Source organism: Lepidothrix coronata, unplaced genomic scaffold, assembly GCF_001604755.1.
Source record: "Lepidothrix coronata isolate B3197 unplaced genomic scaffold, Lepidothrix_coronata-1.0 Scaffold3, whole genome shotgun sequence".
NCBI lineage: Eukaryota > Metazoa > Chordata > Aves > Passeriformes > Pipridae > Lepidothrix > Lepidothrix coronata.
Window position 1 is genome coordinate 3,759,394 of NW_016690183.1, and position 26,041 is coordinate 3,785,434.

At 37.2% G+C, this 26,041-nt stretch overlaps 1 protein-coding gene across 10 annotated transcripts in view; it reads left to right on the forward strand.

The window, feature by feature from the left end:
* The window catches only part of NFX1 (nuclear transcription factor, X-box binding 1), a 75,635-nt gene that overhangs the window by 29,828 nt on the left and 19,766 nt on the right, over positions 1-26,041 (forward strand). For 4 of the 10 annotated variants that reach the window (XR_001875902.1, XM_017821565.1, XM_017821569.1 and 1 more), the window contains exons 6-22: positions 726-797; positions 2,437-2,576; positions 3,504-3,603; positions 3,745-3,962; positions 4,283-4,380; positions 5,839-5,869; positions 6,983-7,065; positions 7,600-7,708; positions 9,830-10,066; positions 10,930-11,049; positions 11,736-11,815; positions 12,152-12,382; positions 12,659-12,732; positions 14,883-14,984; positions 18,705-18,746; positions 19,114-19,212; positions 24,556-24,622. Coding sequence is in view for 9 of the 10 variants with exons in the window: in XM_017821565.1 (XP_017677054.1) it covers positions 726-797; positions 2,437-2,576; positions 3,504-3,603; positions 3,745-3,962; positions 4,283-4,380; positions 5,839-5,869; positions 6,983-7,065; positions 7,600-7,708; positions 9,830-10,066; positions 10,930-11,049; positions 11,736-11,815; positions 12,152-12,382; positions 12,659-12,732; positions 14,883-14,984; positions 18,705-18,746; positions 19,114-19,212; positions 24,556-24,622 (1,903 nt within the window). In the remaining variant the exon portion in view is untranslated. Of the gene's footprint in view, positions 1-725; positions 798-2,436; positions 2,577-3,503; positions 3,604-3,744; positions 3,963-4,282; positions 4,381-5,838; positions 5,870-6,982; positions 7,066-7,599; positions 7,709-9,829; positions 10,067-10,929; positions 11,050-11,735; positions 11,816-12,123; positions 12,383-12,658; positions 12,733-14,882; positions 14,985-18,704; positions 18,747-19,113; positions 19,213-24,555; positions 24,623-26,041 lie in introns of those variants that run through there. The other 6 variants (XM_017821587.1, XM_017821615.1, XM_017821624.1 and 3 more) reach the window with 4 other exon arrangements.

Here is a 26,041-nt window from a genome sequence, read left to right on the forward strand (position 1 = left end):
AGCTAAGAAAGAGTGCAGACAAGAGAGTTAAGTATAATTTCACGAACCTGGACTTGTCTGTACCCAACAAAGGTCTTACATGCAGATAGGGAACATGTTGTGTTTCTTGAAGTAGAAGGTGAGATCTGATAGTCGTGTAAAGAACTGGCATTGATGACACTCAAAGGAAATAGCACTTGATGGTAAGAAAGAAAACTGAGGCAGACTTGCTATGTCTCTCATGTGTTACCTTACAGGAAGAGGAGCAACACCTCTTATTGGTGGCAGTAGAAATGCTGAGTTCAAAGATAAAACCACCAGCTCAAAAGAAGAAATTCATAGAGAAGTTTTTATCTCTAACCTATTTAAGATCAATGAAGAAAGAAATGTATTAATGGTTTGGACACGTGAAGCTTGTTTTGTGTGTTATCCATGATGAACGCAGTTGAATTGATGTGTGTCTGCAGGTGAAATGTAAAATATTAAATGTGTTAGTAGCAGAAATATGTTACTGTTAATTTGACAGCAGCAGGAATACTGGTTTTCCTTTAGCATTAGTGACATTTGAGACTGCAACTGTAATAATCTAGTATTTTTTGTGTGTTAATAATGCTTTCATACTCTGCAGGAGTGTAGGAGTCTTGTATAATTTTCAGATAATGTACTTAGGGTTGGGTCATGGTAGATTGTTTCTCTGTGAGTGTAATAAAGCTAAAGTTAACTTTGCTTTTTTAACTTCTTAAAAGTCTTTGTCATCCGGGACCTTGCCCTTCATGCCCAGCCTTTGTGACAAAATCATGTGAATGTGGACAAACAAGGTAAGAATCCTTCTACTAAACAAAAAAAGTTTAGTTATTATAAAAATAAAAGAATAGTTTATTAAAATTTTAAATTAATTTTTTTTGTAGTTATTAAAAGGATACTGAACGAAGTTTTTTCTGAGCTGTAACTTTTATTTGTGATTAAAATAATTTGAAGAATTTTATATTTTGAAAAAATGCAACTACTTTTAATTTTTCAAGAAAAAAAAATCAAAATAACAAAGACTTATCCATTTATGATACATGTAGCTGAATTGTCCAGGCAGTCTGTAAGTTGATTTGATTTTGAAATCTTGTAGTAGTATTTATTTAATTTGGTAGAAGACTCCAAGAAATTAGTAGGAAAAGGTTCACATCTTTTCTATCTGAATGGAATACTGTCTTGAATTACTTCATTCCAGAAATAATAATTTCGAAAATAATGTGTACTTTTCTCAGAAATTGTACATAGAACTCTGTAGTATAGTCCAGATTTGAAGGCTATCGTTTCCTTGCATATTTAATGCATAAGTGTCATTGCCTACAGAAAGATGGTACTACCCATACCATACTATCTCATAATCAGTTGATCTGAATCTTGAGAATCCCTTTTTTAGCTACCTAGAACTGATTCTGTGTAATAAATTGTTTGCCTGTGCTTGTTTACAGCAAACAAAAACCAATTTCAGTGTTAGCACATGATCTTAATTTTTTAGACGGTGGTGCAGAAATTTTTGTGGCATTATTTGTAGTTGAAAGGACTTTGTCTTCAGTAGAAAAATGGATTGGTTTTAGATTACTGAATTACATTTTACCTAGTAAGATCACCTCCTTTTTCTGTTGTTTTTGGTTGGTTGATTTTTTTGTGTGTTTTTTTTAATTGGGGTTTTTTGGTTGATTGGTTGGTTGGGTTTTGTTTTTCTGGCTATTTCTGGCGTTTAAAAGTTTAATAGGTGAAAATTCACATGATAAAACTTTGTTTTATTATTTTTTCCAGATGTCAGCTACTTCACCAGATTGCTGATTTTTGTAATTCTACATTTGATACTTAAAACTTGCTTCAAAATAGCATTATTTCACATGTCCTGTATTAGAATCCAGGATGTATGGCATGGCACCTCTTACTTTAGGATGTTTTGAGGTTACTGTTTTAAATTTACATTTTACAGTCATTGTATGGGCCAGCCAGAGTTGAAAAACAGGAGAATTTATTGTTTTGTCCCATTTTTTGACAATTTAGTTAAAACCCCAATTCTTTTCATAGACTACTGACCCACTGTTAAGGCCCACATTCTTATCTGCATTGTGCTCAGTGGACTTAGGATTGTTTAAGTCTTCGGAAGGATGTCTGTATTAGAAACATCTGCTTTTCTGGCACAATGCATAACCATACACTAGGTTCAGGTTTTAGTGTCACCCTTGGTTTTTTTCCCCCCGTTTTCTTCAGGAAAAAATCTGTAGCCTCACTACTGTGATAAGTGTCCTACTTTAGTGGGGTGGGAGAGGGGAAGCAGGTGAAAAAAATAGGGGTATTATTTCCTGAAAGGTTTCATGAATAAAAAAACTTTGGCATTTTACTGAAAATGCATTTTCCTTTTAATCAAATACTCTGTAGATGTTAAGGTAGCTGACAGACTATGATGTTATTTCTCTGCAGTCATTCAGTTCGCTGTGGCCAATCAACAAAAATTCATTGTTCTAATGTATGTGGAAATACTTTAAACTGTGGTAAGCACAGCTGTACTCAAGTGTGCCATGCGGGAAAATGTTCACCTTGCCAGTTAACAGTCCAACAAGGTAAGTATTGAAATTTTTTATGTATATCCATCCTATGCTATGAAAATAAGAGGGTAAAAAAAAACCCAACAATACCAAGAGGCAAGTGCGAATTTTTACGTAACAAAACCAAACTCTGTTGTTGGAATCCTGCCACGATGATTAGGCTGTTGGAGCATGTACCTTATTAGGACAGGCTGGTGATACTGGACTTTGTTAGCTTGAGACAGCTAAATAGTGGCCTTTCAGTAATCAAGAAGACAGAGAGAGGATAAATGCGTGTGGAGGATGAGAGACAATGAGTGTAAATTGAAAAGTTACAACTAGCTGTAAGGAAAAACTCTTTTCTTGGAGGTTTTCAAGACCCAACTGAATAAAACACTGAGTAACATGGTCTGATCTCATTGCTGACTCTGCTTTAAGTAAGAGCTCGGACTAACTGATACCTTCTTATCTGAATTGTCCTAAGGTCCTACTGAATCTTTTACTATAATTACAAGACTTAATTAAACAGTACGTGGAAGAAAAATAGGAAGAGGTATTTCAACAAGCTTCTAATGATTTGTGTTAAAATTTTCCAAACTTGGTCTTGAATGGAAATTGAATTGAGTAAGTATGTATGCCAGTATACAAATACATTTTCATAGAACAGTTTATATAGAAAATTGCAAGTTAGTTTTCTCAACTTTTTAAGGTAATAATTAACTTCCTATGTATACTGCTTAATAAGTAAGCTTTTTCTGCAGATAATACCTCCCCTTTAGTTTTTATCTTCTTATCAAAACAACTAATGCTGGAATTCCAACTTCGCAGGACAGAAAACCTCCATTGCTGAAATAAAAACTGACTGTAACAATTTTTCACATTTTACCTTTATTTATATGGTGGAAGTGTTTTATCACTGATATTCTCTTGTGTTGTTTTCTGTGAAATATCTCCTTCTTTCAGTGTGTTACTGTGGAAGCAACTTTAAAGAAGTATTGTGCGGGTCAAAGGAAGAATTCTCTGATGGATTTGGGAGTTTCTCATGTCAGAATATATGTGGCAAGTAAGGTCACTATAATTCAGGCTTTTGAAAAGGAAAAGGTCATCTTATTCACACTGAGTGATCGTGATCCTCTTAGATAATTCCCCTTTTAAGTTTTTGCTTGTTTTGTTATTTCTTTGATTTTGGTTTTTTTTTTACCAGGAAATTAAATTGTGGGAGGCACAACTGTAAGCAAGTATGCCACCCTCAGCCTTGCCAGCTTTGTCCACGACTTCCACAAGTAGTGTATCGCTGTCCCTGTGGTCAGACTCCTCTCAGCAAGTTACTGGAACTAGGATGTGTTGAACGTAAAATATGCACAGATCCTATCCCGTCATGTGGAAAAACATGTGGCAAACCTCTTTCTTGTGGTAGCTATGGTAATTAGAAATTTCTGTATCATAGTATTCGAAGTATCTCATAGTTTAAAACAAAACAAAAAAAAGTGGTCCTTAAATGTTTTATTTCAATAAATAATTATTTGATTAGTGCTTTTGAGTTTTAACCAAACTGAATTTAAAAACCATTGTAGAGCCTGCAATCTGGCTGTTTGTTCATAATGATGCTTTAAAATCAGGAAATAAAACCCAGCTGCACATAAGCTTAGTATCTTTGACCAGTGATGCTCCTAATAAATATGAAATTCCAGGTCACAGATTTTACTTTTTTAATCTTAATATTTCTATTTTCATTTTGCTAGAGTTCATTCATACATGTGAAAGCCTTTGTCATGAAGGAGACTGTAGACCATGTTCTCACACATCAAATATTTATTGTAGATGTGGCTTCAAAAAAAAGGTGAGTATGTAAAGCTTGACCATGGAAACAGGTAATCTTTGTTGGTTTTTAAAGCTGTGGAGAGAAAGGAGCTGAAGTAGTTGAGGAAAAGAAAGCTAAGAAGTATAAGAGGTGCTGTGCTCCTTAGTTGCAAGAACCTGCGTTGTATACTGACTGATACATGCTAATTAGATTATCATCATCATGGCTAGGCTTTGCGAATGAAAATTTGGGAATTAGATTATACTGAGAAGCTGAATATAGACTATTTACTATGGAGGCAATTTTTGAAGTATTTTGGCAAAGTTAGCACAGAGTTCTACTAGTGTAAGTGGTCTGCAAAATCCTATATTATCCTGGAGTATTTGTATAGCACAAAGAATGGTAGTTTTACCAAGAGTAAAGTAAACTGAGAGAAGTCAGCCTAATTAAAACTTTATAGGAATATCTTACAGATTTCTTGTAGATATTTTTGTAGAGAATTTGAAGTTTTTACTGATTCCCATTCTTTGTACATTTATACAATGACCCTGCAGATTCTCATCTATTGTTATATAATAATTAGTATATTTTTAAAGTATACTACTTTCTGTAATCATAGCTTTGAAATTTTTGCTACAATCACAGGAGTTCTGATGACTTTTTTGAACCATTATATATCATCTGCAATATATCATTCTGAATATATGTCTATAGGTACATAGAAATGACTGCGAGTTTGCTAGAGGTTGGAACAGCTTTCTCCTACAATTTTGCTGAAGGTAGTTATGGGGTAGAAGGCTTCAGATTGTATTTTGAGTCCTGAAATAAAGTAGTGAGGTTTTGGTTTTAGTTTATGCAGCTTCTCAGACACCAGAAAGATACTTCTTAAAACGGTAAGAGTGAACTACAGTGATAATATAAATCAGTCATGAAAAATGTGATACTCAGAAATGACAGCTCAGAATATAAAATTGTGATGACTGAAGGTTCCAATGTCAACAATGTTATTTTCATCCATCACATTTTATTTTTATGTTGAGGTCTTTAGGTATAACTTCTTAGAGCATAAGATTTGACTTTACTCTTTCTTTCTTTTTTTTTTTTTACTCATTGCATTTTTGGGATGGTTGGTCAAAACACAAATTTATGGGCTGTCAAGTATTCTCTAGGAGATCTCTGTTGGTTTCCATCATGCAAGTTTCTGGTTTCTTAAGACAGACCTGATTTTGTCGTTTCACAGCATTATCTGCTGAATTAAGTGGAGAATACGAAACTACAATTTTTATTTAATTGGTATTGAGTCTTTATGGAAAAAATATTATGTTAAAATATTTGAGGATTTTTTTCCTACTCTAGTTTCACTTTTGCATACAGATGTGTTATATGCTTGAAAACTGAGTGTGCTGAGTCTTTATTATGTGACCAAGAGTTCTCTAGATAAGTATGGTTCAGGTGTTTCATCTGTTCTAACCTAATGGCTCCCTGTTTGTTTCCTAGGAAGTCCCATGTACTCTTCTCAGAAATAAAGGTACAAGGTTATAATACATATATAATGTGAAATTGTTTTTAAAAATATATGCAGCTCATAGTAATTTGGGATTTGATTGACAAAGTTGGCAAACAGCTGATCAGTACTCCTCCTTTTATCCGTACTTCTGTGTCAAGTTGGTCATGGTGCTGGTCATGCTGCTATTTTGGGGAAGGTGTTTGAAATAAACATCTTTAATTTTCATCCATCTTTTACATAAGGAAAGACTTCTTCACATTTGGTCTCAAAGATTACAGACAAATCTGTCTATTTCATTTTGAACAGTTTTGTGTGCCAGCATATTCAATAGTTTGCCCCCTCCCATCATCCTATATATCTTTAGGTCAACTTGCACAGCTCAGATTCAAAGTAAGAGTTTTACTCTGCTCTTGCCCAAGTTTCTGGGGAAATACAAGCTTTGATTCTGCTTCACATGGTATGCTGCTGATTTTTGCAGCTGGTCTTTGCATCTGAGCTTGGCAGATAGTTCCTGTTTGATGTTTCTTGGTTCTCTGGATGTAGCATCTCAAAATTCCCCTTGGTGAAATCTTTACTTGATGGACCCCTGTCATACTGAGGTACTTGATTACAAGATATAAGGAACTAATATGCATATTTCCTAATTTGAACTTTCGTCTGTGTCTTTGCTCTTGTGGAATCCAGAAGTGATTGCTTTTGTTACTTGTGTATGGTAATAAGGATGTTCTTTGTTAGCACTACTTTCATGAGGATATCAGCATAGTTGTTTTTAGCTGACTGTTACTGCCCTACCAATTTAAGCAGTCTTGGATGTTTGTAGTACTTCATTGTATCAGAATACCCTGTTTAGGTTTTGGTGTCAAGATTAATGTGAAATAAACTAGCTTCAAGTATTCTGCTCTCCAAAATCCTTTTGAATAAAGGTTTATTTAAAGAAAGGCAAGTATCCACATGGGGAATTAATGTGGGAGAACAAGTAATTTAAAAGTCTGCTTGCTGGCTTACTCTCTGTTAAGTCTTTTCTAGACCATGCCCTGCAACAGCCTTAGCATAATATTGTGATTGCAGCTTTTGTTTTCAGCATAAGCAAAGACATGAAAGTTAAGACTTTTTGGGGGCTTTTTTTTTTTATAGCTGCTATTACATTCATGTGTGACAAGCGATGCAACAAGAAAAGATCATGTGGACGACACAAGTGTAATGAGGTCTGCTGTGTGGTAAGTTTACATGTTGTTTTATAGAATTGTTTGGTATGGTGTATGTTTGGTTTTGGTTGTGATGTTAACAGTCTTTTTTTCTTTCATATCCTTACATTTTTGTGCATCTTCATTCTCTATTTGCAGTATTGGTCATGCTCAAAAAGTTTGTATGTGTGCATTTATTTTGCAAAATTTGTTTCAGGGGTATCATTATAAATATAAAGCCATATTCCAGCTAAATGCAGTTAAATCAGTGCAAAAGGGCTTTTCGTCAATGCAGTGATTCCAGGGAGAATGTAGAGGGGAAGGATATTACTTAATAGAAGAAGTATAAGCTATGATGCAGCTATGTCTGCAACAAAAGTCTTAACAGAATCTGCTTTAAAAATTGTATATCCATACAGTGATGGAAAAGCTGTATAGATCTGGCCTAAGCTATTTTTTGCACTATAGCGTTTTGTCAGTTACTAGTTACTGACCTTAGAGAGAAAAAATAAATCAGTGGCATTTATAGTTCAATTATGCTTTTTTTTTTTTTTTGCCTTTTCCTAGGACACAGAACATAAGTGCTCTTTGGTTTGTGGTCGTAAACTCAACTGCGGGCTTCATAGATGTGAAGAACCCTGTCATCGGGGCAGTTGTCAAACATGCTGGCAAACAAGTGAGTTATGTGCAAAAGTACATTATTTCTTATTTGTTATAGAAATATATTAATTGAACTGGTCAGTCAGATAGAGAATGTGATCCGTTTCACATTGGTGAGAAAGAGAGAGACATGTGATATGTATTCTAAGGATACTGTTTACAACTGGAAGTGCCTTAACTGCAGTAGTACATGAGTCTCTCCTATATTTTACGCATGTTGATATAGTTAAAGACCTCCACCTTTTTGGAGACCAACTTTTCATGGAAATATTCTGGAAAAGATAAGATACTAGAGCCTCTAAAGCTCACTGTGCTTGAAACAGCATTGTAGTCTGTCTTAATAGCCTATGAATATGATGCATGTTGACTGTACCTCTCTTTAGAAATATAAATATTTCTGTGTCCAAACATTTCTCTTGACAAAGCAAAATAGTAATCCTAGTGTCTCAGAGGTCCTGTTAGTAACTTCTGGTCTAGTTGAGACAGAATGCAGTTTTTTTCTGAGCAGTTGCTTTTGTTCAGAGGATTCCATGGGTGTGATGTTTAAGATCATTAAACTTCTCCACATTGCTGTAATATTTTTGAGGATTTTAGTTCACTCTCAGACCAAAGATTCATATGCCTCTCATAACCTGGAGAGAGCTAAGGATGGCCTCCTGTGTAAATTGCTCCATTGTTGGATGTGATGCAATCTAGAGGTCAATCTTCCCTGCTGGTATTTTGCAGCAAGGCCCTGTGGCCCTTTTCTGAATACAGGAAAAGCAGTTACCTACTCCAGGATAATTATGGTAATTTAGCTTAAACCTCTGTGTCCCTGAAGGTTCCTATTCTGAATCTATCCAGAGGTAAATCAGCTAACCAGTATCTTTAAAGATTTCTTACCTGCTTTCCCTGAATGCCGCTAATTGAGATTTCAGAGGCACACATTGTATTTTTCTATATGATTGTGACCCTGTAGTCGTTGGTGAGTGCTTCTCAGCACTAAGAAGGCCATTCTTGACTCTGTCTCACCTCTCTAGTCACCACTTTGCTGTTGGGCTACATCAGCCATGGTATCAAATGCTGTGGCATGATCAGCTGCAAGCCGCTTGCCTACTCATTAGACTGGATTTCTTGCCCCTGCTTCCATCTCCACTACTGTTCTTGCTGGGAATGGTGAGGGCTGACATCAAGATGCAATACTAGAGTACGTATGCACTTCTGTGGTTCTGTGTGCCTCCCACATACTTTTCCTTTCCAGTGTAATTTCCTCAGTGCTGATAGGTGAGGTCCCTTTCTGTTATAGGGTCTCTTTATGCACACCTGGTCTACTTCAAGACAGCAATACATCTCTTGGGGAAAATAAATAATGTGAGCATTAGAGACAATGCTTTTTTTTTTTTTTAATTTTCAGATATTGTATTTCTGTTCTTTGGATCAGACCACTCTGCACTCTCTCCCCATTATCCTCATTAGTGCTAGTAAAGGGACTTTCATTATAGTTAAGATTTTTCACCTGTCACTTGTCATCAATAGCAAGCAGCCAGTGTAGCTGTCTAACATTCCTATCTTCCAGGGACCTTGGTCTCTGGTCTTTCATCTTCCTGGACTAGGGTAGATCTGTGGCTTTGAAGCCTGGAGTATTATAGGTTGTTTCAAGACCTCTAGTGAGGGACAACTCTTTCCCATGCTTCCTTTCCCCAGATATGGACATTCTGAATCTTTTCTACTTCTTCCTTCTAACTCATAACATTTTGTTCTCCCTGGAATTCTTATTTGCTGGAATTTATTGTAATTGAGTCTACTTAGAGAAGAAAAATTTATTTTGTTAGATTACTTGGGAGGAATCAAGGTGGATGCATGGGAAAATGAAGTTGTCTCAGTCTGATGAGACTGGAATGTTTGCTAAAGAGGATGAATTATGAGATAGACCAAACTCCTCTCTCTCAGCAATTGTAAATTCAGAATTAAGGGGCTTTAATCAAGGAAATATGGGAAAAATAGAAGAAATAACAACCCTTTATTAAAAGATATATGTATGTTGACAAAAACAGTAACAGAACACAAAAAAACCTAGACAGTAGTCCTAGGAAAACAAAAAAAAAAGTCTGAAGGAAATACTTCAGTCCTTTAGCGCAGTCCTAATCGTTGCCTGCAAGGGGCGCTGTTGGATCGCTAGAGGTGTTGGACCTGCAGTTCTCGGTCGTGGTCGGCAGGGGGCGCTGTGGGATTGCTGGGAGTGCAAGGCCTGCAGTACCCTGTCGTGGCCTGCAGGGGGCGCTGTTGGGCTCCGGTGGTCACCACGCGGGGGAGAGGGGTCCAGAGGGAGCGGTCCCGGCCCGCAGGAGAAACCGAGAAGGGAATAGGGGGCCCCTTCCCTCAATGGAAGGAAGGGGTAAGGAAAAAGCAGTTCACCCCCCAAGAGGACTCACTGTTCCCAGATGGTAGTGATCCAAGGCTCTCCCCTCTTCTCCCAGCAAGCACAGACCTCTCCGATGAAAAGAAGAAAAAACAACCCGTAGGTCTCGGCGGGAGTCACGAGACACTGGCGGTGCAGGGCCGGTGGTCAGGTCTCACCAGGACGAAAGAACCAGGAAAAAAACTGGCTCCCAGGCTTTTCTCTAGAAATGCCTGGATATAGTCCCCGTCTCTGTCCCGGCCAGAGCACTCCGCCGTCAAACCTGTCCTCCCGTCTGCCCAGCCATCCCCCCCCTCAACTCCAGCAGTCAGTGGACCATTAACCAGGCCAGCCACTTCTTTTGTAAGGCTAATCGGTCCCCTTCCCCCTTCGAACTCTGTTTCTCTTACAGGGAAAGCAGGGAAAGAGAAAATTCCTCTTTCAGATTTATAACCCATAACAGAAGCGAAGACAAAATAAAATGAACAAACGAAGCTGCTGGTCAACATACTTATCTGACAGAGATCTGTGCACTTCATGTCTATCCTGTCATAGTTAATATCTTTTAGTATAATCTTGTTCTCTGTTCAGTGTGTGAGAGGTCTGAGTGCCATCAACTAGAAACTTGGCTGCAGACCACGGGAGCACGTAGCAAGCATAATTTCTAATAAAATCATCCATGTCTAGTTTTCTTGTGCAAGCCACAAAAGCTAATAAATTCACTGATATCAAATATTAGTGCTTAATATAAAAAACCCCAAGGCTAGAGTAAAACATTTGCGTGGTATGTAAAGATTTCTCATGGATGAGACATGCAAATACATGTAGCCATTAGGATGTATTTGACTTTTTTTTTTCAGGTTTTGATGAGTTAACTTGTTACTGTGGTGAATCTGTGATTTACCCCCCTGTTCCCTGTGGCACTCAGCCACCAGAGTGTAAAAAAATATGTACCAGGCCGCATGACTGTGATCATCCAGGTAAGTCAGGCCATTTAGTTTTGCTTGTGGGGTATTTTTGTTTTGTACTTGGGTTTCTTTTAATCAAAACATAGAAAAGTGTACATACGTCTTTTTGAAACTATATTTCCAGAAGTCTTCCCTTAAAAGCCAACCAGTTAAAAACTTGCAATGAATACTACTAGTGGTACTTCTCACTGGTAAAAGCATTGTCATTTTTTTCTGATTGTTATTAGTAGTCATCATCATCATGACTGGGCTTCCTGAACAAAGATTAGGGGTATTAGTAGTCACAACACATTAAATGCTACATTCCAGAGATCAAGTGCTCTGTTGAAGTAGTAGGATAATCTAGTGAACAGTTAATTTCTGTGTTCTTTGGAATTACATTGGTTGATGGCAAAATAAATAGCACAGGTCAAACATGTATGTTTTCTGTCAAATTCTGCATGATAGTATAACCCTACTCAGAAGTTAGAAAATTATCTGCTATTTAATTTAGAAAATATGGAAGAGTATTCACCTAAACACCTGCTATCATAATTTTTAAAGAACACGTTATTCTTCAATGAAGCATCATCCTTCCCATAAATTGTATAATTTTGAAATGCAAACTCTCATTTAATAGTCTTTACTGTCTCCTTTAATGCATTCAACTGAACTACGCTAATAAAACTGTTACGGCTTTTATATCTCTGTGGCTGCAGTGTACCATTCATGTCATAGTGAGGAGAAGTGTCCACCCTGTACTTATCTCACTCAGAAATGGTGTATGGGCAAGCATGAAGTAAGTTCTGGACAATTAATTTTTTTGAATACTAAACAATTTTCTAGGACTGGAGGCTTATATTTTGGTTGCTTCTTTGGAATAGAATATGTTACTGGAGTTTGAGTTTAATGTGATTAAATTGGAGAAGTATGTCTTTTATTCCATATGCATTCAGACCAACTGCTGTATTGGACTATGGTATAAAGTAAAATTCAAGTCTTTGAACTAAAATGTTTTAATGTTAAGATTCTTGTGTGGACAGTGCCAAATAAAAGTGGGAACAATAAAACCACTTTGAGATTTCCATTGATAATTTTTACTGTTAGTTGTCATCTTTTTCCTCCCCTCGTTCAGCTGCGAAGTAATATTCCTTGTCATCTCACTGACATTTCCTGCGGACTTCGCTGCAATCAAATGTTAAAATGTGGGATGCACAAATGTAAAAGAATCTGTCATAAAGGAGAATGTCTTATAGATGAAGAGTGTAAACAGCCGTGTATTATTCCAAGGCTATATTGTAATCATCCCTGTATGGCTCCGTGTCATCCCTCTTCACCCTGCCCAACAACCTCGTGCTGTGCAAAGGTTAGATACACAAAGAAAATTAATTACAAAGTCACAGGTGAATCATATGGTTTGCCTAACAGCCAGTAACAGTTGTGACATGTTTGTATATTGATAGTATGACATTTTTTCTCTAAACTTACAATACTGATTGTTTTTTAAATTAAACTATTAATCACTTTTAGTTAGCCATTATTCCACTAGAATGGGACTTTTTAAAGGTACCTCCCTCACACCCCTCCATGGCGAGAAAAAGACAAAGCTTTCAAAAAGCTACTCTCTCGTGTGATACAACAGGTTGATCTTCAATGTGAATGTGGAAGAAGAGAGGAGAGTATGATTTGTTCAGAAGCATCTAATAAGTATCAAAGGTTGGTACTGTAATAAGTCTTTCAATTCTTTTAATTCCTTACTGGACTTAATACTTTGCAGTTTGATTAAATTTCAGGCTTGACTAAATGTATTTAATTCACAAACTTTTTTCACAGTTTTTTGTACTTTGACATACAAGTTTGTTTTTTTTTTTTTTACTTTTTTATTCCCTTGAGCTTTCATACCAGCTTTGCTGTACTAGAACACTTCTTTTTTTTTTTTACTGTTGAATTAGTCCAGCTATGGGAGTGTGTCAAAGCTTGACTCTTCCATTTGTGGAGCAATTAGATACAGACTAATTTGTCAGGTCCAGATTCAGGCTCCTGAATGTAGGTGATTGCAGTCTGTGTGTGAGTTGCTGTCTAAGTTTCCAATCATGTATGATGGAACCTAGTCGATAGAGATGATGGATGCTTAAGAGTGATATGATGTAATCCTGAAATAGCTAAATTTAGACTGGAGAGCTTTGGCATCTAAATCTTGGTTCTTAATAGGCAAACCAAGTCCTTATCTTAACTCCATTTATTGCCATAGATTTGTATCCAGATCCTATTTCTAAACTTATTTCTCTTTCATACAAGAGAGGGCAATGAATGGACAAGGAAAAGAAGAAAAGTGGGGCTTTAGAACTTTGGAAATTAATATAGCAAAACAATAATAATAATAAGCTAAAAAATCTTATTCTGAGGCTGTGATTGAAAAGGAGTAAAAAAAACCTAATCTAGAGAGTTGATATGCAATCAGAATTCTGCTCTGCATACCAGTTGATAGAAGCACAGTCAGAGATTCTTCCTCTCTTTCAGAGAAAGCTTCTTAATGAGTGTTTTATTTGGAACTGCTATCTGAGGGCCTTTTTTTATCCTAGCCCAACTTAGGATATAGAATCATAGAATCATAGATCAAGAGAAAGGGAAAGAAACATTCTGTTTAAAGCAAGTGTTTCTGTCTATTAGTTCAAATGTGCTTGTATGTGCTTACAAATTACTCTTGACTCATGATATTAACAGAAGCAGCATTTAATGCCAGCTAAGTTTGGTAACTTCCAGCAGTTCATGCTAAAAGATTAACATATTATGATCTTGTGAAGGGAAATTTGTCTTTTTTCCTGCCACCAGATCAAAACAACTAAAACTATGAACAAAAATAACCTAACAACAAAGTAAAGGTCAGCAAATTAGTGGGGTATCTAAGTTGTCTAAGAAACATTAGAGGGAGGATGAAACAGCTTTGAAGTTTGTCAGTGAATGCTACTGAAAGAATGTCCAAGGGAACAGGAAAGGGAGTGCGCTGCTATATCTGTACATATGGTACAAATGATGATGTCACATCATCTAATGTCCCATTACTTAGACTTTGTCACCACTTGATAAATAAGAAGCTGATGGTGCCTCTTAGTGCATTTTGGATTCATTTAATATGATTAGCCTACTTCCTACTTCTAGCCTAGAACCTGATAGATGATTAGTTCTCTGAATATGATGCAAAACATATAGAGACACACATATTCTTTTATCTGAATTTAATCAAAAAGATAGTTCAAAGGATAGAATATTCCGGTTTTAGGATTTTGCTTGAAAATTATACGAGATATTTCACTGAAAAATTACTGTATAATTATGGTTATACAAATTTTAGCAGAGACTGGGAAAACGTTATTGAAAAGAATGATGAAGAACCTTTATAAAGAAAATAGTAAGTCTCAGTAGGCATTTTGCTCTTTCCATATGGATTGTATCATCCATATTTTCTAAGCAAATTTCTAACTACTTTATAAGATTTTAGTTGCACACAGTTAGCAAGAAACACATAAAAGGGTAGTTAAAGCTATATGGTCAGCTGTAGTTTGTATATTAAGCAAGTGTGGAGAAAGAGTATTTGCCTTGCCTACTTTAGACTTTCTTAAGAAGCATGTCCACTTGTTAGTCTTCCTCCTAGTTCTTGAGGGAGATGAGAGTAACATCTTAATTTGGATAGATAGATTAGACTCCTAAAACTAGGTGATGTGGAACTAAGAGTCCCATTCTGTAATCTGATGAGAAAACAGCCAGTCTGTCTTACTTCTTCCATCTGGAGGTTAAATCTGCACCTTTATGCACTTTTACAGAGGTTTGTGTTGCCACAAACTAAATCTAATGTTCTTCTTTTTCAGAATAGCTGCTATATCTATAGCCACTAAGTTAACAGATCTACAGCTTGGAGATTCCGTGGAAATCAGTAGGCTTATTACGAAAAAAGAAATGAAGCAAGCCAGGTAAGGAGATACATGTAGAAACATATTTCAAGCCCTTGTTCTTCACCTGAAGCATAGATGACATGCAAAATGCATAATATGGTGATCAAAATGTCAGCTGTAATATGAAGACTTAGTCTTCCTGTATAGCCTGACCCTTACTTTAACAATACTGCTAAAAGAGTATTTTGCACTTTCTTAGCGATTCCTGTTTTTGCTTTCATGTAGAATGAGTTCTCTGTTATTGTCTGATTGGTTGTTATAATTATGTATAGAACAATACAACTGTGGTTTCAGAGTTTTCTTTCTACCCAACCATTTCCTTGGAGTTCTTCTGGATTTTTTTCCAGATTTCTAGACAGTACAACTTTTTACTGTTATCTTCTGTTTCAGTATCCAACATTCCTTTTTGGGTTATTCATAGACCATGTTTTCTCGTAGTCAACATCTTAGTATTTATAATAATTTTTTATTACCCTTTTTAGATATTTTTACATTTGTATTTCAATTTGATTGGTGGTTCAGTATTCTCATCCTGGTTGCCACTGAAAATCTGATTTTAAGTCACAAAAACACTTGTGACTTAAATTTGGTGATTTTCTGTTTCACCTGATGTTCCTCAGGATTGGAATAACTTGTCTTTTTATTTTTAGTATGATTTAGTTATGAAATTGTCAACTTTCTCCAACGTCCTTCTGTCAGAAACTTGACTTACGGAAGTCCTTGCCATTGAAGTCCTTAATCTTTGGGTTTAGTTTATTTCTGTTACCATGTCTCCTTTTTTATATTGAATTTGATTATTTCTGAGTCAGTCTGTTATGTGTGTTAAAATCTAATGTTCCTTTTTATTGTGTCAAGTCAAAATAGTGACATTTCCCAACAGTTGCTTCATGACTTCCTGTATCAAAAGTTAATACCAGCATACTTCAAAAGCTTTTCCTAGTCATTCTGTTCTGTTTGCTAGTCTATGAAATTGAGGCACATTATTACCACATCCTTTTGGATCATTTTCTACATTGAAATAATTATCAATCTGAATGTATGAGCAAGATGATACATGGGAGCACCTGCTCATCCCAGTCTTCAGCTTTGTTTTAGTTGAGACAGTGTCATACTTCAGAAGAAAGTGAGAGGAGAAAACCAGGTGAAAGAGGGAGAACTGTACCAATTCCTGCATGCAACTTTAAAGAGCATGGTCATAGTACTGTATAAGCATAGTAATAAGAAAGATACCAGTAAGAAATAGTAATTGAGGTGAGGTTTTTTTAGCATATCCTGTTTGTTTCAATTAATTGAATACTCAAAAATGTGCAATGTAAGCATTAATTTTTGTCTCTAGAATTATTGTAGAATAATCTCTGCTTTACCTGGACTGAGCTTCAACTACTTTCTGTTTGCACCACAATGCCAATCAGATACAAATGTACTCAACAACATGAAGCCAACTTCAGCGTCTCCCAAAAAAGTCACTGTTTAAAGAAAGCAACCATTTGGCAGTGTTAAAACTTGGCAGGGAGAATGGGGGTGCAGGGTGGTAGAAAAAGAGAGAGGTGACCTTTTTAGATAATGAAGCTGAAAGTCTGTATAACAGCTGTACACTTACCTGGAGGGTGAATGTTGGTGTCCCAGCCTTTGCAATGTTTAATATAAATTGCATTGTAGCCATTGCCACGCATTGCCACACATCTTTCTGGGTGGGCAAACATTGCTCTTTCCTTTGACAGTTGAAATTATCAGAGATGACTTTCCTTTGCGCAAATCTTTCCTAATATGATAGCTAAACTGTGGCAGGTGACTTTTATTCAAGGACAGTCAGAGAAAGTATTCTCCCTTCCACTTTCATCTACCAAATACTGGGGCAAGGGGAAAAGAGATGGTGGTACATAAAATATTTAGTCTTAAATTTCTAGTTGTTAGACAATAGATTAGTAATTTTTGGATCAGAACCACCTTGGGTATATGTGTGTGTGCGTGGAGGGGGGAAGGGGTGGGTTGAAACCTCACAGAGGTGAGGTGGCATCGTATCCCTCATGCCAGGCCCCTGGAGCCCACATGGGGAAGGCCCGGGATAGCTGTCATTCACAAGCTGCCCAGGAAAACTATAACACATCACACCTCCCAGAGCCCCTAACCCAGCCTCAGATTGGCAGGGACAGTGAGATCACTGCCCCTCACTGTGGCCTGGAACCCCAGAGTGGCCAGTGGGTCAGAGACCCCACCTTGGGCAGGTGGTCATAGGGACCAGAACAGATAAAACCAAAGGCATGTGGCTCTGCCATCTGGACATGTGAGAGGTGGTCTTCCACAAGGTTGCAATGGTAGCTATACAGTCTGTCTCTCCCACCTTCTCTCTTCTTGCCCCCTCTTCTTTTCTTTCTTTGCTCCTTTCTTGATGTTTTGGGTATCTTAAAGCAGGAGGGATTGGATTTTGACTTAAGTGTTGTGGATTAGTATGTGTATTGTAGTGGAATGTTTTGTCTAGCTTGTGTGGTGCCCTTTTGAACTTTTGCCAAGTTCCCTTATTTTCTCCCCTAAATTATCAATAAAAGTACCTCTTGGGAAAAAGTCTGTAACTTATTCTCTTGACACTATCTCAAGGTATTAAAGAACCCTATATATATATATATATATATATTTTTTAAAGTAAAACTCCTGGCTGAGCCCATGAGCTTGCAGCTCCAAGGACAGAGTGTTACACTAGTTTATTGTCAAACTCCAGTATTTTCAAAGTAACTTACAAATCTGCTTCACTCATTTACAGTAACAGAATATTTTATGCAAACTGTGCAAGGATTTTCATACTTCATTTTTCTTATTAGGGTTTGGGGTTTTTCTTGTGACAAATTTGATCAGACCTAGAACAGCTTCTCTAAATGGCCTACATTCCTCTTATAGCAGAGGAGAAAATAATTCTTCAAGCAAATGACTTTAAACAGTACCAAGTTGATCTTATAGTGCAAATATGTTAGCTTTCTTCTGTCCCCTTCAAGAAAGCCATCAGAAGAAGTTCTAGATCCTGTGTTTCCAACCTGAATGAAACAATTTCCCCCATAGCAATTATTATTTTTTTTTAATTTAAGGAACTATTATCAACAGAATTAATTAACTTGTGCAGTCTAAGGGGAAGAAGTTTGTAACTGCCACTGAAATTCTGGGGAACTCCTGATTCTTCTCTGGCATTTTAATCCCTCAAAATAAAATTAAAAAATACCTTTCAAAGATGAAACAAAAAACTGAAATTCATAACTCTACTGACGTTAGGGATTCAGTTGAAATAACGATTTTTATGGTTCATCATAATTGTCCGTATGCATATTTAACTTTCCTCCTTTTCCTGGCTTATAATTTTTTCTGATTCATAGGAATAAGTGACCCTGTGACATCTTCCTTTGCTGATTTCCAGTCCTTCCTAGCATCCCCTCAATGGTCATATCAACTGCATTCTTTTCTTAAATGATAGATTTTACGAATAACATCTAATTCACAGGCTTTTTTTCTCAGTTTCTATATGACTTTGGGAATTGCTGTTCCTTTTCAAGATCTGGAGAAGGGGTTGTGTGATCAAAGATCTTTAATTGTTGCTTGATGGTTTATTTTTAGCTCTACTGTCTGTTCTAATACAATAAACTATGCTCACACACTCTTCTTACTTCTTTAGACTATGATGATATGACACCAACAAAGCTACAGTTTGAAAAGTATGAGTAGAAGCTGTGATTCTGTTTTTCTTTCATGATTTAGGTTGCAATGTGATGAAGAATGCTTAGCCCTTCAGAGGAACAGGTGGGCAATTAACTTTCTTGCTTTCGTTTTTTCCTCAGTAGTAATCTAGGTTCACAAAGTTAATGTATGCAGGAAAAAATCCTTTCCTGCATGACCTAGAGAACAAATAAATGTGGAGATGATTCCTGTGTTCTAGGGATCTATATTAAATGATCTGATATCTTGCTAGAATATTCTAGTGAAAAATTTTAAGCGAGTAGTTTCAAATGTACAGACCGTATCTTTTGCAAGCTGTTTATTTATATTAGTAACCTGTACCTTTTCAATGACAACATGTGTGGAAGGTTGAGGGGATTTATATGTTTATTTTTGTTTGCTTATGTTTTTGTTACATTTTGGGGTTTTTTCCTTTTACCCTCAAATTTAGGCGTCTTGCTGAAGCTCTTGAAATAGATGATAATTCTGATCCTTTTAACATCCGTTCTTCTGGACCAAAGTACAGTGACGTTCTAAAAGAAGATGCAAGGTATGTGTTCTAACGATGGCAGGTGTCATAGTTCAACAGTGTTGAGAGCAAGATGGAAAATGCGGAATAGTTTGATTTACTCTTGTAAAAATAACCACCTTGGCAATAGATGGCAGTTGAGGCAAAGGAGGTGATGTGCACTTCTCAAGACCTCCAGAATGAGAACCTGAAAAGTAAAAAGTGCCTGACAGGTTGCTTTGTTCTGTAACAGGACCAGATTTAGAACGAGAACATCATTTTTCACCATTCTCACTATGAATCAGTACCTGTACTTTTCACATCTCTACTGCTTTCACACAGAACCAACCTCTATCTCAGTGTTCTTTACAAACTTTTCAAAACAAAGACAAAAGTGGTGGCTAAGTAATAAAATATGCTCTTGTAGCCTTATGGTATTTCTGTCCACCAGTCTCATTAATTTCTTCTGTCTTACTGCTTATATTTTAAAAATAAAGAAATGGAATTAATAAAATACTTGGTGCAGAGCAAAGCCTATGCCAGTGTGACTGCAAAGAGTGATGCTAGACTGAAACATCTTAAAACAAGGCAATACGAAATCAAGCTCATATCAAAAGCATTACACCAATACATACTGTGCAATCTGGAGTGACAGGGAGGGATCAGACACATCTTTAAGAAGATGCTTAAATGATGTGTCATTTAAGAAGTTTTTACTCTTGTGTATGTGTTTGTAGGCATGACATTAGTTTTTACTGGGTCTAAGTTTTTTAGAACATCCTAATCTTTTATTATTGCTTCAGTATCCTAATGCTACATAAATTTCATGGTTTTGTAAGGATGTTTTCTGCTTGAAAATCCTTTATTTAGTTTGCTGATGCGTTGAGATAAGTGGGAAATTTTACATAAGTAGCCATACGGAATTTAGGAGTAAGTTACCTCTTTCTTTACTTCAACTGATGAGCCTACTGCAAAATAGGAACTGAATGTTTTCATTGTGGAGCTACTGTTTCAGTAGTATTTGCACTTAAAAGTGCTATTTTATAAGGACTATTCTCTTAAGTGTGTATAGATTATGTTTTGCTTTATCTCTTTCAGAAAAACACAGCACACATTTTCAATACTGCAAGAAAGTGAAAGTTTTGCATCGTGTGTGTAGTCTTTGGAGTACAATTCTATTTTGTCTTTCTGCCAACCACTACTCATAGTGCAGTGCTTATCTTTCATGAACAGGACTGGATGACCAGGGTCATGCACTGTTCTCCAAATGGTCAAACAGATACCTTGAAAAGTAGCCTTAATGATTCCACACTCCTCTTCTTATTCTTTCAGTGATTTTACTTGCATTTCCTTTGTAACCACTTTATACTGGTAATTCACAATAAATAATACACCAAGGCTATTCTTACAGCTTTAGCACACAGCTAAAGCAAAAGTTTTCTTAGTCCTCAAGTCACTTACTTTGCACATTGCGTTACTGGATTTCATTTATCTAGTCTTTAAGATAAATGAGTTTCTCCTTGTATTAACAAAGCTCTCTTTACAAGAGCAGCAGTCTTCAATTTGTAAAGCTATGGCTTTATGAACTTACTTCTTTGACTGTTCTTGATGTTATCTCAGCAGTCTTGCAAAAGATCGGGCTTTCCATCATGGTGGCAGGATCCAGAAAGTGTTTCTGTTACAGTATGTTTTTCAGGTGGCTCAGCATTCTGAATAAGTTTTGACAGATTAATTTATTCTTGCTTGAGCATGCCACTCCAGTAATGCAAGAGTTCAGGGCTTGTGGTTTTCTGCAGAGTGTAAGCTACACACCCATATATGGGATCTCAGAATGATTGAGAAACACAACAGCTACCTACCTGTGCATTCAGAGTCACTGCCTCAAGAAGGCAGCAGCTGCCAAAATCATCAGTAGAATGCTGTGATATTATCTTCTTTAGGCAATTCACTGATCTGTGTAGCTAATACATTGTCAAGGGCTGAAAGAAATGTACATCTACAAATGAGGAAAACTTGAGAAAGCTGTGAGAAAACTCCTGATTTTGAAGTGTAATCTCTAATTACAAAACCGTAAAGCTCCCAAGAAGCAGTAGAACTCCAGGTAACAGGAAGAAGATAAGTAAGTGGAAACGTGTCAAGATAATATGTCTCCTTTGTAGGACAGTGACAGGAGAAGGGGGCACCAGGAGTAGTGATATCTGAGTCTTAAGATGTAACAAGAACTAATAGTTTTTGCAGTGGAATGTACCATAGAAACGACATATAACTGAGCCACATGATTTAAAAGATCTAACCAAGCAAAGTAAAGAAACAGTGAAGAATGGAACTGAGGCAGCTGGCCAAGTTACTCTATAACCAGGTGTATTGTCTTAAAGAAGTTTATAGGCAGTCACTTAGAACTCTGGGGGGCTCCAGACACAGACGACCACTAGAGACCCTCAGTGAAGCCCCTCAGAGACTGGATATGTATATGTGCAAATAAGTGTTGGGAAATGTCATGAATATGTAACAGGAATGCGAGGAATGAAAAATGAATAATCATGTAGTGTTGACATATAAGCTGTAGCAAAGACATCTCTGTGTGCACTTTGGAGAACTGATTCCCAGGACACCTGGCGTGCTGTGATCATGCAGCACATCATAATAAAGAATGCCTGGCTTCTAAAACTCAAAAATTGGGTCTTAGAGGTTTCTTTTAAGAGCCAGTTTTTGGCAACAATAGCACGGTAATGCTGCTGCATGCTGATTTTGCTGATGTGTTTGCCAGAATCTGACAAGCAGTCAAAAGAAAAGTCTCTACACCATATAGCTTTACATGGAGGAATCCAACTTGTAGTATGGAGATGACTGTACCAACACAACTGAGCACCGATCAGGGAGTACAGATCCACTGGCTGGACACCTCAGCACTGACCTTTCTAAGAAGCTCCAGAAACAGACAGAGAGCAAGAAAATGCTCAAGTTGGTCCATTGACATGAAGTTGGAGGATAGACTGGCACAAGTATCAATGTCCAGTTGGACAAGGATGATGTTGAGGCTGCTATTTGATGAATTAAAACTACTGGAGAAAGAGAGGAGAACATCTGGAATATCTGGCCACCTGGAGCTACACAGAAGAAAATGTTCTTATTTTGTCACTGGCTGTGCAAGACCCCACAGCAGCTATATGGACTATGAAAATCTAAGATCAAATGGTTAAGTCTAGAAGGACACAGAAGGAGATGGGTACTTAGTAGTTGCCATCTTAGCCAGTCTTTCCAAGAGTTAACCCTCCACATGCCACTCCAGGCAATGAAGGAGGAGCCAAGCACTCCCGTGTGTGATCTGGTAACAGGAGCAGTGTACAGGTTCAGGGTTAGGAGACAGCTTTCTTAAACAAGAACTGCATCCTAAAGGAAGGGACAGTGAGAGCAGCTTCTCAAGCACGACTGGTGAACTGCAAGCATGGGATGTCAGTCACTTAAAGGTAAAGTGACTGGCAAGTGTTGCAAGAATAAGAAGGGTTTTGGCAAAGGCAGCAAAGTCTGGGGAAAGCAAAAACATACAGTAAGAACTACAGTGGAAAACCAAGCAGTCAGGAGCATTCTTTTTAAGTAGTGTGGTTGAGAAGAACTGAAGTGACAGTAGGCCTGCTCCTGCTTACATGCAATGCAGGAAAGTGGGAAGAAGCCTAATGTACACCATCTATAGACATTTCACAGAAAAATAGACTTTCATATCCCACATTGCAGAATTTCAGTATATGCACTGTCAAATCCTGTGTATTGTACTTCGGTATTGACTATCTTGGAATGTCTTGAAGCTGAGAGACATTCTAAGTATTTCTGGAAGAACTCCCAGCTTGCTGATTTTGTTGGTGACTTCCAGTTGATAACTCTGTTTCTATAGACTCCTAAAGGGCTTATTTTTTTAATTTATCCCTCAGTGTGTGAACTGGTAGGCTCAGTAGGCTTTTAAATATTACAAATCAGATACTTGTTTACTCTCTCATTGGATTGTTGATTTCATTTTTTTCTTACCTCCCGTGATCACTCCACCTTGAAATTTAGGTGTTTATGGCTGGCATTCAGTATAGTATTTGCTTTCTGACCCTCTGGATCCTGAAGGTATCCGTGGTTTTGGTGGAGTTTTTTTGTTTGGTTGGTTTTTGTTTTATTTTTTTTGTTGGGTCAGGTTTTTTTGTTTGGGTAGGGGGTTTTCTAATGTGAGATTATTGCTGTAATATCCTTTTCAAAGCCTCATATCACATGGGCTGACTCTCTATTTCACAGCCTAGGTGTTTGGAGGCTCCTTTCTTTTCAGCTCTACAAGTCCAGGTCCTTGTTGCAGTTCTCCCAATGTAATACTTCTCTCTACTGAAGATCCAGGAGTTCTCATAACTACATGCTATGTCCATGTACTCTTGCAAAACCTTGAAGGTCTTCCAGTGATGGGCTGAGTCCATCATATCTGATCAAGTGATATTGGTAGCTGAGCTATTCAATGTTGTCATTTTGCATGTTTGTTTGAGACTTCTTGGTCTTTTGATGATACATTCACTTCAGCATCCAAAACTTCAGTAGGGCATCTACCAAAGATAGTTGTGCCCGCTTTGGTAGGCATGTCTTGACTGGTTAAATTCTGACATCATTCACAAAGTGGTATTGTTTTGGTATGGAATAGTGCCTGGTTTCTGAAGAATTATTATTTACTACTAACCAGCCTTGAGATAGGAAATCTTCAGGTCTTTTTTCCCCATAGGGACAGTGCCCTAACAAATAACAACCTTTATTTTAGAGTTAGCTAACCTGCTTATGTAAGAACAGAGCACAAACCTTACCCTTACATGAAAGACTTGAAGTACTGTGATGAAGCTAGGTACAAAAAAAATAGTTCTAACAAATCCTTAATATCTTACATCAAGAAATTTTGATTGCCTTATGCTGCTCTTCTTGTGTTCTTATTAGTTTGTTATGCTAAGCAAGTTGAAGACCAAAGTCAGTGAACTTTTCCTTTGTCTTGGAAAAGTCCACTCTGTTTACCCCATGCCCATTTCTGTGTCTCATCCTGTATTCTAATGAAGTGAATTGCCTTAATGACAAATAATTTAAAAACTCTGAAATGGCAATTTTAAAATCTGCATTATCAATTTGAAAATGTAAAATTGTATTGTCAGACAGTAGAGCCATATCATAGAATTTTATTCTGTGTTCTAATGGTTAAAGGAAAAATAATTATTTTCGTAATATTGATGACACACTAACATTAATGTAAATGAAGCTTCTACTTCAGTCAGTTGAGTTGTGTAATTTTGTTCTTGTTGAAAAATAATGTTAGAAAAAATGAAGAAGATTGTATCTTTGTATGCTCTCTTGCCTCATTAACTTAGAATGCTGTTCTTGCAGGAAGGATTTAAAATTTGTCAGTGACATTGAGAAGGAAATGAGAATGCTTGTGGAAGCTGTAAATAAGGTCAGTATTCAGATATTCTGTATGACTTACTCTAAGAAACAGTTTTGTTTGGGAGGGGTTTGATACTACTAAACTTTATTAATACTAATGAGTTGACACTAGTTCTGTTTGGGCTCCAATGTTTAACTGTAAAAAGAACAAAATTTTAGGAGACTTAGTAGTTCAGGAGCACTTTGGTGACAAACTTTGTTTAAAGATTCATGCAGGGCTAGGCTTTAATGCCTCAGTGGATTATCATTAATTTTTGGATCGCCATTAATAAAGTATTAATTGTCAAAGATGATGTTTAAAGGTTCAGACTTTGAGGAGGAAAGCCTAGGTGCTTTTGATCCTTGTAGTGGAACTTGCTCACAAATTTTTTGATACCTTCCTGCATTTGCCAGTGTATGAGGTTTTCCTCCTCCTTCTGTAAGGATCCTTGGATTCAACTAGAATGTTTGGCAGACTTCAGTATACCTAGAAAGATTGATACCAGAGACACAATGATAGGTTTTTCAGTGATATCACCTTCAGGTCTATCAGGTTAGCATACTCCTGGCTTGCTGCTGCATCATGAAAGACCCAGTACATGTGATTCAAATGACAGCGTAAAGTATACTAATCTCAGTTGCCTTTAGCTCAAGAAGGAGCTAACCTTCTGTAGAAAACATTAATTTCTTTCCCTCTAGGCCCTGAAGACAGTTACTTAACTTTATTCTTTCAAAAGATTATGTATGATATTTCTTAATCTTTATGCTTGTGCACCTGTCTAATGTTCTTGCCCGTTGTTTTCAACATTGGAATGAAAGTCTGAAAGCAGTCCCATCTGTTTCTAGTCAGCACAGAATGGGTAAAGTTGAAAGGTACCACAGTGGGATCATTCAGTCCAACCTCCCAGGGTCAAGCAGGGTCATCCTAGAGCACATTGCATAGAGTTGCATCCAGACAGTTCTTTAATATCTCCAGTGAGGGAGACTCCACAACCCTTCTGGGCAACCTGTTTAGATGCTCAGTCACGTGCATATTAAAGAAGTTCTTCCTCATGTTCAGGTGGAGCTTCCTCTGCATCAGTTTCTGCCTGTTGCCTCTTTTCATATTGGTTGGCACCACCAAGAAGAGCCTGCCTCCATCCTCTTGACAGTCTCCTTTGAGATGCTATAGTCAAAATAAATAACAATAAATAAAATCTCCTCTGTCATCTTTTCTCGAGGCTAAACAGGCCCAGCTCTCTCAGCCTATCCTTGTGAGATCTTTGTAGTCCTTTGCTGGACTCACTCCATAAGCCCCATGTGTCTCTTGTACTGAGGAGCCCAGAACTGGACGCAGTATTCCTGGTGAGGCCTGGGCTGAGTAGAGGGACATTATTACCTGCCACAGCCTGCTGGACACACTTTTCCTAGTGCACCTAATGCATACCACTGGCGCTGTGCCACAAGGGCA